This window comes from Myotis davidii, unplaced genomic scaffold, assembly GCF_000327345.1.
Source record: "Myotis davidii unplaced genomic scaffold, ASM32734v1 scaffold1534, whole genome shotgun sequence".
NCBI lineage: Eukaryota > Metazoa > Chordata > Mammalia > Chiroptera > Vespertilionidae > Myotis > Myotis davidii.
In genome coordinates this window covers 1,036,982-1,050,810 of record NW_006285799.1, presented here as the reverse complement: position 1 = coordinate 1,050,810, position 13,829 = coordinate 1,036,982, and the positions used below count along the sequence as shown (strand labels likewise).

Genomic DNA, 13,829 nt, shown 5'->3' with positions numbered 1-13,829 from the left:
GGGGATAAATGGTGATACAAGAAGACTTAATTGGGGTGGTGAACACACAATATACAGATGATGTATTATAGAATTGTACATCTGAAACCTATATCATTTTATTTACCAAAGTCACCCCAATAAGTTCAATTAAAAGAAAGAGTAAATGTATGAAGAACTGAATAAAATAGTTCTTCCCTCTTAGGACACATAGACATCTGATAAAAGAGGTAACACAGAAGCACACCGAATGGGAATGACCCTGGGCAGGACTGGATCTCCCTGCTCCTGAAACAGTGGGTTACACAGCCTCGCTCCACATGAGTTAGGCCAGGGCTTCCAGAAAGGACTGCCATCTCCAGGAAGGACAAAGAATCAAGGCTCCTTTCCATGTGGATCCCCAGGACAGCCTTTCACTTCCAACGGATGGACGAGCCTACCCCAAAAACTGTTTCTCTCTCCCCACCCCCCACCCGCTGCCCCCTGTTCATACATACACTCACTCCAAAACCTTTCAGCCTGACTCCTTCAGGAGTCCAACCAGCATTCTACAATCAAAGAATGCTCCATCTCTTAGGACTTTCCTCCCTATTTTGTTTGTTTGTTTGAATAGTGTGTGAATAAAAATCACAGTTGAAATGATTTCATCTTTAACTCTGATGTTCATAAATGTTCATCATTTAAACTCTTAAGATGGCCATGGAGTTTGCATTAGGAATCGTAATCATGTGTTATCATATATAAATGACTTCACTCAGAACAGAATTTACTCTGGCTTACTTCCATACTCCAAGACTTTTATGCTGCCGGCAGTGATTAGGAACACTGCTGGAATTCATTCTTGAACAGAACTTTTCCTGAACTGAAACTCTATACTAAAAAGCAGTGAAGAAAACTTGTTACCATTCATTAGTTTTGGACTTAGATTCAAAGGGTGGGAGGAACGGGGAAAGGACAATAGTTCTTTGACACTCGCAATAGTAAGTTAGTAGAAGGCCAAAACTCTTTCATTAGACTTAATAGCCTGAGGCAGAATAGTCAGGAAAACAATTATGCAAAGTAAGTCTTTAGCAGGAGCGAAAAGATAAGATAAATATACTCTTCGAGCATATTAAGCTATTGCTAAATATTATACTTGATCCCTCGAAGTTATAAAAATCCCCAGCTCCTCACTATTTGTAAAAGTCTACTAAAAAGAGTGGTAAAAGTATATATTCAGAAGCTAAAGAAACTGATACATTTGAAGTTGGGCTTTTTTCTTTCATTTTGATGTTTGTATGAAAATAATATTCAATATGAAAGGAAATGAGTACCACTAAGGACTATTTTGTATTTCAAAAATAGCAACAGCTGCCTAAATGTACAACTTGCAACTTACTATTCAAACATAATTCTGAGTGGGTGGGTGGGAAGAGATTAACCAAAGAACTTGTTAGCATATATGTATAACCCATGGACACAGACAATAGTGTGGTGAAGGCCTGGGGTGTGTGTGTGGGGGGGGGCGGGGGGTAGATGTGGGTTAGAAGAGGTCAAGGAGAAAAATAGGGGAATATCTGTAACACTTTCAACAATAAAGGTTTTTTTTAAAGCACACAAAAAAAACATAATTCTATTATTTCCAATTGTCCTCTAATTGTGACTCTGGAATCCAAAGGACTACAAGTACAAATTTAGTAGGTTAGTCCTGAATAAAGTCTCTTTTTGGAAGATGTAACAGTCTGATTTCTCTTTATTCTCTTAATACTGTACACATTTTTCTAATAAAAAAAATTACACTTTTTTTTCTGGACAAAGATTTATGAATAACTGCCAAAATTTTAAAAATGGTTTGAACAAAAGCAAATTATTAGCAGACTGGCAGTTTTTATAATTCCACAATTATATTTCCATCTAATATTTCTTGCCCATTGCCAAAACACTAGCAGTCTCAGAAAATAGCAATGTTAAGTAACTTTCTTTTAGACCATACTAATTTTACTTTCTCAAATTCAATTCACAGTATATGGTGGAATCACCCATTTCAACATAAATAAGGGTTAAAGGTGCGTTCCATGCTCAAAGGCTGAGGGGAAAGAGCCAGTGAGGAGGAAGAAACAAAGCATAGCTGATGCAGGGGTCCTCAAACCATGGCCCGCAGGCCACATGCAAATAGAAATATTGTATTTGTTGCCATTTTGTTTTTTTACTTCAAAATAAGATATGTGCAGGGTGCATAGGAATTTGTTCATAGTTTTTTTTAAAAAACTATAGTCTAGCCCTCCAACGGTCTGAGGGACAGTGAACTGGTCCCCTGTTTAAAAAGTTTGAGGACCCCTGTTCTAAAGTAACTTAACCACAAGCTGCTGAGGCTTCTGCATTAACTAAAAGACTTAGTGCCGTAGAAAATCCCCCAAGTTAAAGCCATAGCATCCCCAGAAAATGAAAGCCGCTTATACTTTTACTTTGTTTGTTTCTTCTTCCTAAAAATCTTCGATGGTCGGATCAGTTATAAAAGTCCATCCAGAACTCGAGTTAATATATATTTGTAACTATACTCACAACTCTGTTTACCTCTGTTGACCTCTCCACTACTCACAAATGTGGCACAAATTTATTTTGCTTTTTCTTCCTCACTCTGTTCGCCATTAAAACCAGGAATTCAAGAATGAGGGTGTTCTGAAGGGCAGACTTCACAAAACTGACCTAACTTGGCTTATACTCTTAAAGACGTTGGCCCCAAGTAGCCAAATATATTTTAGTCATATTAGTTGTAAGATTTATGAGCTCAAATTCTATGAAACTCAAAATCAAGGAATAACTTTTTTAATTCAAACAGCCTTTCAGGATGAGTTTAGCGACATTTCTAGTTTACCATGCCTTTGGGGCATTTTGTTCCTTAATAGCTTTCTACTAAACTCATAATAACAGATAATGTTTAATTAGCTCAGATTATTCTTAACACCAATAGAGAACATGATTTTTATCCCTCAATATTCAGTCCTCTCTCCTTCCCCTAGAATTTTAGTTGAGCACAAAACCACATTAGCTAGAGACTAATTTCTCTCTGCCTCCTTTGCAAACCAAGTTTTGCCACTGGCATGTGAGTAGATATGACTATAGAATTCTTAGGTCACATTAGGGAACTGCGTGCCTCCACTTCTTTTCCAATATTTATTACTTAACAACATTTAATAATTATTACCTACTTTATGCAAACTGATACCATCCTGGGAATAGAAAAGCTAGTAAAAATTGTCCTCACAATCAACTTATTTCCAAACTACCAAGGTTAAGTAAAATAAATTCATAAATAACTCAAAACAAGGTAAAACAAAACAAGTAATCACAATAGATGTACAAACAATGCCCAAAGGTTCAAAAAAGAGAATACTACATATAGACTGAGATATCAAAAATATTTTATTCGCGAGTTAAATGATTGAGAATGCTGTGAATGAATACATAGAGTGGGAGAGGATGGCTCCTCTTCCCCTGGGCCACCTCTCACAATGCAGAAAAAGTCAAAAACTTCCTGTGTTTGGACACAGGAACGAGTCAGCTAACAGTATTGCATGAGAAAATGTGTTAAATGCTTTACATGTTTAGCTTTCAATAGCAGCTGTAACAAATGACCACAACTAAGTAGTTTCAGACAACACAAATTTACTATCTTAGAGTTTTGGAAATCAGAAGTCCAAAATGCATTTCACTTGGCTAAACTAAAAAAGTCATCAGGGCTGCATTCCTTTCTGAAAATTCCAGGGGAAAATCCATTTCCTTGCCCTTTCCAGTTTCCAGAGGTTGTCCAACATCCCTTGGCTTCTTCTATCTTCAAAGCAAGCAATGCTGGTAGAATTCTTTCCACATTGCATTACTCTGACCTCTTCTGCATCCCTCTTCCACTTTAAAAAGTCCCTTATAATTACATTGGGCCCACCCAGATAATTCAGAAAAATCTTCCTCTCTCAAAGTCAGCTGACTGGCAACCTTAATGCCATCTTCATATTAGGTAGATGATATGCTAAGTGGGAAGGATGCAGATTGCCTCTCTCTTCTCAGAGTGAGTTAGAATTATTTCCAAATTGGACTTCATGTATTTCCTGATAACAAACCTTTGTTTTCAAGACTTCTTTCTCAATGTAGAACAGTAAAAACTAATGAAATATTTAGTTGTTACAGCTCTTTTATCCTTAAGTTCATTCATCAGCAAATGAAATCTCTGAACTCCAAGTCTGAGAAGCTGGAAAAGCTGTTAAGTTAGAAATAACAGCAGTAGCAGAAGGTATTATTTCTTAAATCTGTCCGACATTTAATAAATGCTTCCACTGAGGGCACTTGTCTCATATAAGCCATATGCTCTGTTTAGCTTAATGGCTGTTTCAGTTAACCTTCACTGTAGAAACATTCAATCAATGCAACCAGCAGTGCACAAGAATCTCCTGTGTGCCAGGCACTGAAGATGTGAACCCTGGAAAAAGAATTTATCAGGAAAGAGACAGCAGTCCTTGAGTTCCCCCATTATTGTCAGAGATTTCAAGAAATCAGAAAAGCAATAGGGAGTAGTAGAAAGAGCTTTGAGGGCAGGCAAACCAAGTTCATATCCACATTCCATAACTTACTAGCTATATAACTTTCGGCAAGTCATTTGACCTCTCTGAGATTTCCTATCTTTACAGTAAAGTGAATTCTGTGAATTCTACCTATGTCATGAGATGATTTCTATTAATGATCAAATGAATGAATGGTGGTCTCTTTCTAAATCAACCTTTCCCACATTTTTAAAAACAGATGTGCATAGAATGGTTTGCTTACAAACCCAAGGAAGTTGTAATATAGTCTTAGAGCCAAAGAATTCACAAGGCAGAGTTCTCAGCTAATGGATGAAGTGTTATGACAACCAAAGTATCAAGTTAGATAACATAATAAGAACTTTTCAGATTGAATTAATTTTCAAGTAGAAAGTAGTAAATGACTTTGATGAAACCTGGCTTCAAACCAGAGAGCTGGTTTGGTTTTTTTTTTATCACGAAAGTCTGGTTGTTCCAAAAAGGTTCCTTGACCTTGGGACTATACTCACACACAAAAATTTACTGATATTTCTGTAAGATTATATATTAGCTCTGGAGTTTTAATGAACAGTGACAACACAAATTCATAACACGGTTAAAAAGTAGCTACTCATCTAAACTTCATACTATCTACAAAATGGAAGGCACATTTTCTCTTATATGAAATTTCTTATCCTCAGGATTTTGAGATGCTTGCAAATATAAAAGTCATGTTTATTAAATGGCTTGACTGTCAATTTTTGGTATTGCACCAAACAAATAACTATGATTCACAGTGACTTTTAAAAATCTATGTAGCCCGGCAGGCATGGCTCACTGGTTGAGTGTCAACCTATGAACCAGGAGGTCAAGGCACATGCCCGATGTTGCAGGCTTGATCCCCAGTATGGAGCATGCAGGAGGCAGCCAATCAATGATTTTCTCTCATCACTGATGTTTCTCTCTCTCTCTCTCTCTCTCTCTCTCTTCCTTCCTCTCTGAAATCAATAATGTATTAAAAAATAAAAATCTATGTAATTATTTTCATTGTTGCACATACATTATTTTATCTTATCTTAAATTATTTTACCTTATTAAAAACACATTAAGAGCTTGTTCCACCAAGCGTACTTTTTATTGATTATCTAAATGACTAATGAAATTATATAAAATTTTCAACTAATACTTCCTGCATTTGACTCACTTAACTTCCTCTCTATGAAGGGTAATGGCTCAAACACATTTGCAAATTATTTTAAATCTATAAGCTTTATAACATCTGGACTATCTATTTGGTATTATGTGAGCCAGTTCTAATATACTTAATCCTAATTATAAACACACACAGTTTTTGCAAAATAAAAAAAAATGCTAGCTGAAAACATAAATTTTCATGAGTAATGTTTTCGTTAATACTTTTACAAAATAATGGCTGGCTACCTCAGTGGTACGGCACTTTCGGTCTGGCAAGCCCTCTTTTCCACCACCTAAAGAAACTATGTCTAGAACAGCACTGTCTAATAGAACTTTCTGCCGTGATGAAATGCTGTAAGCTACCCAGTACAGTAGCCAATAGCCAGATGTTGTTACTAAGCACTTGAAATGCAAGTAGTGTGATGGATGAACTGAAATTTTCATTTTTATTTTAATTAATTTGAATTTAAATAGCCACATGTAGCTAATGGCCACTATATTGAACAGTGAAGATCTGGAATGCATGTTAAAATGGCTGGAGCAGTGGACAAGATGATTACTGTATCTTCATGCCCCACCTCTTTCTCAAGCTATTCAACTCTTACCCACAGTAGGATATAAGTCTCATTTCCTCTGTGAAACTTTCACTGATCACTTTAATTCACATGGATGTCTTTCTTCTCTGAACTCCTAAACACTTAACTGTTTCATAATGGAATTCAGTGTACAATAGTTTAATTTTAATGTATATGAGTTTTAGCATAAAATACCCCCCCCCACCAAAATACTACCAGCTTCTATTCATTGAAAGCTTATAGTGCTAAACACTTTACAAATTTATTTCATCTTCTTAATAGGCCTATAAAGTATGTATTTTAATCTCTATTTTACTATGAGAAAATTATGGCTCAGAGGGATTATGTGATCTGCTCAGGTCAAACAGGTAATAAGCAGCAGAGCTCAAACTTGAACTAGGTCCATGACTCCAGTCTACACAGGAGTATGCAGGATCATTTGATATTTTGGTTTGATTTGATTATTGGAAACCATCATAACAAACCTAAATCTTCTTGAGAAAATGACTTTGTAACAATTACAGCTTAGTGGAAATAAAATATTATGATTCAATTTAAATTATAAAAGTATTTCATTTATAGTGAAAGATTATTTCAAAGTTCTTCCATCATAGACTAGAGCTAGTGGTTCTCAACCTTCTGGCCCTTTAAATACAGTTCCTCATGTTGTGACCCAATCATAAAATTATTTTCATTGCTACTTCATATCTGTAATGTTGCTACTGTTATGAATCATAATGTAAATATCTGATATGCAGGATGGTCTTAGGTGACCCTTGTGAAAGGGTCGTTCGACCGCCAAAAGGGTCGCGACCCACAGGTTAAGAACCGCTGGACTAGACCTATCACTTTCTTAAAGACCAATTGCTCCATCTACTGGACCCAATGGGAATACCATACCCACCAAGTATTTAAAAGAGATTCCCATGGTTCATATCCGGGTGCCCACTCAAAAATAAATAAATAAATAAATAAATAAAATAAAATAAAAGAGATTCCCAGCAGGAGCTATACCTTCTCTAGGGGGTCTCTTGGAAATCAGTGGAAATATATTTTGGTTATTACAAAGAACAGGGATTTTATTGGCTTTCATTAGGTAGGGTCAGGAATGTATGAAGTCCTCATCAACAAAATATTGCTCCACTTCCAAGGGGGAACCCCCTTGTATTTATTTATCTGAGCTTGAAACTTAACATCACTTTACATATAAAAACAAAATGTTTACAGTTTTACTACTCAACCAATTTTCCAGGAAGAAAATTATGGCATTTCACCAGTTGTAAAATACAGTATTATTTAAATATCACCAAGAAGGAAAAAACAAACAAACATTGCCAATTAAACTATGATGCAATGGCCCTGGCCAAGGTGGCTCTGTTGGTAGGATGTCCTTCTGTGCACCAAAGGTTGCCAGTTTGATTTCCGCTCAGGGCACATGCCTGGTTTTAGGCTGGATCCCCAGTAGGGGGCGTGTGGGAGGCAATCAATCTATGTATCTCTCTCACTGGGATGTTTCTCCCTTTCTCTCTCTCCCTCCCTCCTCCCTCCCACTCTCTCTAGAATCAATGGAAAAAATATCCTCCGGTGAGGATTTTAAAAAATGGCCTAAAATACACCTATCTGTTTTCCCCTCTCAATCCTTGTTTCTCACTGGTCCTTCTCTTACTTAAAAGTGATCATAACCTAGGCTCACCATCATCTACAATGAAGAGTCATATATAATCACAATCACTTCTCTACTGTGATTTTCAGACAATTAAAATTAGAAAAAAATTATTTTTCCTCGTTTTCTGTATAAAGTCAATCAAATATTCCATATCACAGCTTTTCCAGGGATAGAAGGACAGTATGAGAAGGATTTCTCCAAAATGTCTCAGTATTATTTAGGGAAATTACACTCACCAGAGTCCTGATTACATTTACATGTACCATCTATCACTGGAGTTTTTCCTAACATTTCCAGTTAGTGCATTAATTTTCCAAGTAAGCAGAATCAGAGAAAATAACAGGATAACATTATGTAGACAACATAATGGTGACTTTGACAAATAAAGATGTCTTCTAGGACTGGTCACAGCCTGGCACTGCCTTCTGCTTAAAAATAGAAGGCATATTAGAGTAAAGAAGTTTCCACTTCAGGCCAAATTAAATTATTCCAGTTCCAAGACTGATAATAATTTCATGGCAATTAGAAGTGGGCCTTGTGGAAAATTCCATTATTCATTCCTTTTTAAAAAATATGTTTTTATTGATTTTAGAGAGACAGGAAGGGAGAGGGAGAGACAGAAACATCAATGAGAAACATCGATTGGCTGCCTCCTGCATGGCCCCCGCTGGGGAAATTACACTTACACCCTGGGCATGTGCTCTGACTGGAAATCAAACCTGCTACATCTTGGTGCACCAGACGATGAACTGAGTCACACCAGCTGTGCTCCATTATTCATTCTTATCTATACAAAAGTAATTTCAGCCATGCATCACAGAATCTATATCCATTTCTTGCAGAGAGAAATGAAGTTAAGTCCTGGAATCATTACCTTGGTTTGTTCAGGAAGCATTAAAAAATCGGAAATACAGTGTTGGTAGTTTGAGGCTTTGCTATGTAAACTCACCTAACTATGTCGGTCCATCCAGAGTTTGTCATACAGTGTGACCACACAAATGTAAATTATTTGCAAAACAAAACTGTTGTTTATTTTTTAATGCTTCCGTAGTCTCTGATGCATATATACAAATTCATTTTGACTAGGATTTTCTTCCTGGAGATAGAGAAGCCCTCCGGTTTCCTGGTGACAGGTAGGGAGGAAAGCAGGGAGGAAATCTGCATGCCCCTTACTTCTCCAAGCACCAAGCTGCAGGCAAGAGAAACTGTATTCTATTCTGTAGGGAGCGGCTATCGGGTTAAGTCTCTGGACTGAACCGGTTGGCACAGCCACAAACAAGTCCCAGCTTAGGGGGCACAGCCCTCTTAGCATAATTAATCTTGACCTTCTGAGGCTCCCTAGATCTTATCTGGGTAGCTAATGGGCTGTGGGAGGTGCAGCAAGTGCTGCCAAAACAAGTGAAACTCACAAGAACACTGTAACTATGGTGACCACTACCTTGTTTACCTCTGGCCATAAAATAAAGGCTCAGCTTGCTGTCTGGGTCTCTCTCTGTGGCCTCAGTCAGGCACAGGAGTATCCACCTAGAGTCCTAGACCCAGCTTATTCAATTTGTCTTTCGCCGCCCCCTTTCAGGGTCACTGAACCCTTGACTGAGCTGGCACGGCACACTATTCATTTGTTCCATTATTAAAATTCTAATAACCTATGCAACGCTGTGCAGTGTGCTAGGCACTAGGTAAACAGTGGTAAACAAAAACATAAGTTCCTGAGGTCTACTTAAAAATGTTTTGTGGTAGATTTTGGCTTTAAATTTGTCTTTCTGTATATTGCATAAGTAAATTTCTGGTCTCGATAACCAAAAAGAAACTCAAAATATGAAAAATCAAGTTGGGTAGGACCTCACAGGGTGAAGGGGGTGCTACTAGGAAAAACTGGAGGCACATGTAGATGCAATACACAATCTCAACTCAAGAGGTATTCATCTCATATTACTTCTGTTAACAATTACCACAAACTTAACTTAAACCCACGCAAAGTAATTATCCTACAGTGTTGGGAGGTCAGGCATCATAAAATCAAGGTATGGCAGAGCTGCTTTCTTTTGCAGGCTCTTTGGGAGAATCTGTTTCCTTACCTTTCCAGCTTCTATCTAGAGGCTGCATTATATTCTTGGATCCTGGTTCCTTCCTCCATCTTCAGAGCCAGCAGCATAGTATTTTCAAATCTCTCCCTTCTCTCTCTCTCTCTCTCTCTCTCTCTCTCTCTCTCACCTTTGCTTTGGTCATCATCTCTTCTCAGGCTGACACTCTTACCTCCGTTTTATATGAACACAGGGTCCACCCAGATAATCCCCCATAACCATCCATCTCCAGACCCTTAAACTAATCATATCTGCAAAGTCGCTTTACCAGGTAGAAAACACATTCATGGGCTCTGAAGATTAGCAGCTGGAAATCTCTGGGAGTCATTACTCAGCCTACCATAGAAAGCAAAGAAAATAGGAAAAAAGTGTTTGGCCCTGACCAGTTTGGCTCAGTGCATAGAGTACTGGCCTGCGGAATGAAAGGTCCCAGGTTCGATTCCGGTCAAGGGCATGTACCTTGGTTGCGGGCACATCCCCAGTGGGGGTGTGCAGCAGGCAGCTGATCGACGTTTCTCTCTTGTCGATGTTTCTAACTCTCTATCCCGTTGCTCTCTTATCCATGTTTCTAACGCTCTATCCCGTTTCTCTCTTATCCATGTTTCTAACTCTCTATCCCTCTCCCTTCCTCTCTGTAAAAAGTCAATAAAATATACTTAAAAAGAAAAGTAGTGTCTTCTGTAAAAAATCAATAAAATATACTTAAAAAGAAGTGTTTGCCTCTTTTACACTTCAACTAACTGCATGTTGGCATTCTGCAAGTTTATTTTCTACTTTAAGACCATTTTGGTTATCCATTTTAACTGGCTTTTCTTCCTAAAATGGTGGCAGGTGGTCTTTCTCCAGAGTATTGGGAATCTCTAACCCTGGTTTTCCTCACAAGTCAACAATCTGAAAATAAAACCACCAGAGACAATGGCATAACTCTTAAAGGAACTCTAGGAGCTGATTGCCATGAATACACACTTCCTTACAGCCAAACTTTCTTCTTGCAGAACTAAATTTGTGAACAGATTAGTCATTTATGGGGCTGGAAATCGCTTTTCTATTTTCTACAGTGAGGGGCCATTGAGCAAGACTTAGCAAACTGATCCTGGCTTAATTCTTGCAGACATTATGCAGCACAAGTTCTTGGATGCAGATTATAAATTTAGGATGAGCAAGGAGTAATACGCATCACCGAGTGGTCTGTGCTCCCAGTGATGTTACAGGCGGGTACTGATATTTTCATGTCTCTTCTCCTTTGAGAAAAGGAAAACAATCTGCGATTCATCCTGGTTTAAAAATACAGAGAAGATTTTTGCTTTCGAACATGATGGAGTAACGGGGAACAGACTTACCTTCCTGCCTAAGAAATACCGAAAACCAGAGAAAAGTTTTTATACAAAGTATGCAGTGCAGCACTGTGGCCCCTACAATTACCCCAGCGTATGTGCTGGAGGCAGGTTCCAGGTGCATTGTGGGGAGGGCCCTCAGCGCCGTCGGTCTCCGAGTCCCTGGTACATTTACTCACATGTAAGTCAATTTATCGCGCCAACCGATACACTTCCTGTCAGTGAGAAGGAGAACGCGCTCGCACCTGGCAACAGCGGCACCAATCACAGGCGCAGCGAAGTCGCGCGGTGAGCTCCGCAGCTGTGACGTCACCCTCACGGAGACTCTCGCGAGACGAGACCGGAGGGTGGGAGGTGCCAGACGCCGCTTCGCTTCACACCGCCCCGGCTTCTGTGAGGAAAGCGGCTGCTAATCTACTGTTGGTCTGGCTGCTACGACCACCACCATGAGCGGCCTGGATGGGGCTGAGGGGGCCCCTCTCCTCCAGCCCTGCAGCCCCGATGCTCCCGACGGTGCCACCGGACCCCCCGACCCACACCAGGGCCCGAAGCTCCGTGAGGAAACCGAGGCGGCACAGGTGATGGCGGAGTCGGGGGAGGGAAGCTTGGAGGCCGTCGCGCCCCCACGGGCCCAGCTTCCAGAGGAGGAGGGAGCCTCGCACGACCCTGCGGCCTGCGGCCATGGCCCCCAGTTCGGAGTCGGTGGGGGTCGCAGTTTCGGGGCGCCTGAAGCGGAGCTAGAACAGGCTCCGCCCCCCGTCGGGGCCCCGGGGCCTGGCGAGCTCCGCGGCGCCGGCGCGGAGAGGCCGGAGGCAGAGGTGGGGGCCGAGGCGAAGGCCGCGGATGAGGCGATGGTGGAAAAGGAAGGAGAGGAGGAGGAGAGAGTAATGGAGCAGGAGGTGGAGGTAGAGAAGCCAGTAGGCGAAGTAGTAGAAATGGCGGAGGCAAACAGAGCGGTGGCGGAGGCCGAGGCAAACAGAGCGGTGGCGGAGGTGATGGAGGGGGCACGGCGCCGGCCCCTGAACGTGAATTTCCGGCCCCTGAACATGAATTTCCGCGTGAACCTCCGCATGAACCCCCTGGAGGCCATCCAGCAGGAACTGGACGCGGTGAATGCCCAGGCTGACCGGGCCTTCCAGCAGCTGGAGCAGAAGTTCGGGCGGATGCGCCGTCACTACCTGGAGCGGCGGAACTACATCATTCAGAATATCCCGGGCTTCTGGGTCACCGCCTTTCGGAACCACCCCCAGTTGGCCCCCATGATCAGGGGCCAGGATGCCGAGATGTTAAGATACATCACCCATTTGGAAGTGAAGGAATTCAGACACCCGAAAACTGGCTGCAAGTTCAAGTTCTTCTTCCGAAGAAACCCCTTCTTCAGAAACAAGCTGATCGTCAAGGAGTACGAGGTCAGAGCTTCCGGCCGCGTAGTGTCTCTCTCCACTCCCATCGTGTGGCGTCGGGGTCATGAACCCCAGTCCTTCATTCGCAGAAACCAGGACGTCGTCTGCAATTTCTTCACCTGGTTTTCAGACCACAGCCTTCCAGAGTCTGACAAGATTGCCGAGATCATCAAAGAGGACCTGTGGCCAAACCCTCTGCAGTACTACCTGCTGCAGGAAGGAGTCCGTAGAGTCAGACGTCGCCCGATAAGGGAACCAGTGGAGATCCCCAGGCCGTTTGGGTTCCAGTCTGGTTAAACTTTGTCCTTGGGACTACCTCTGCACAAGGTCCCCTGACTGCTTGCTGAAACCTGTGCTGCAGCAACGGAAAGGGGTATACCTTCTACTGTTTTTTCCCCTGACTTTCTAAGACCTTTTTCCTCTGGACATTTGTTTACTCAACCGCAAGATTGAGACCTTCATGGCCATGCTTCTCCACTTCTACACAGCCTGACTTTTCCATTGATATGCAACCTTCATGCTGTTGTGCATTACTGTCACATTCTGCAAGGCCAGGACTCACACTACTGCTGAGCCAAGTAACTATGCTGTATATTTCACTGCCTTTTTCTGCACTGCTTGGACTTTTTGTTTCCAGGGCCTCTGGTGTGGTGGTTTTTACACCTGGGATTCTAGCTTTGTCTAGAGGCCTGTTCTATCCACTCTGCTCTGCAGGGCAGGCATATAGCCTGTGGACTTTTGCACAAAATAAAGCAACCAGAGACACTGGAGAGCAGCAGTGGGCCACTTGGTCTTTGTGACTCCATTGCTCCCATTGCACCTCTGGTTGTGCCCACTCCTCTTAGCCTGCTGACTACTGATGAACATCTTCCAGACCATTGTCAGCTCCTCTGATTTCTGGTGAACCAGAATCTCCAGAACTGGTGGTGGACATGAGTTTCCTGCTAGCACAAATTTCCTTTCCAGCCTTTCCATTTCTCTACCCAAAAGGCATCTCAGTTCCTCACCCCATCTTCCCTTGATCCCCATCATCCAATAGCCCTACTTCAGGGAAGTGGTTGAGGT

The 13,829-nt window shown here is 41.2% G+C and overlaps 1 protein-coding gene across 1 annotated transcript; it reads left to right on the top strand.

The window, feature by feature from the left end:
• Nucleotides 1-11,693: 11,693 nt before the first annotated feature.
• Nucleotides 11,694-13,507, top strand: TSPYL1 (TSPY-like 1). Its single transcript, XM_006756885.2, has one exon. The coding sequence runs from the start codon at nt 11,808-11,810 to the stop codon at nt 13,059-13,061; it is 1,254 nt and encodes a 417-aa protein (XP_006756948.1). The 5' UTR covers nt 11,694-11,807; the 3' UTR covers nt 13,062-13,507.
• The last annotated feature ends 322 nt before the right edge of the window (nt 13,508-13,829 follow it).

Excerpts from the sequence above, each read along its gene's own strand:
- TSPYL1 (XM_006756885.2), top strand. The coding sequence starts at position 11,808 with ATGAGCGGCCTGGATGGGGCTGAGGGGGCCCCTCTCCTCCAGCCCTGC.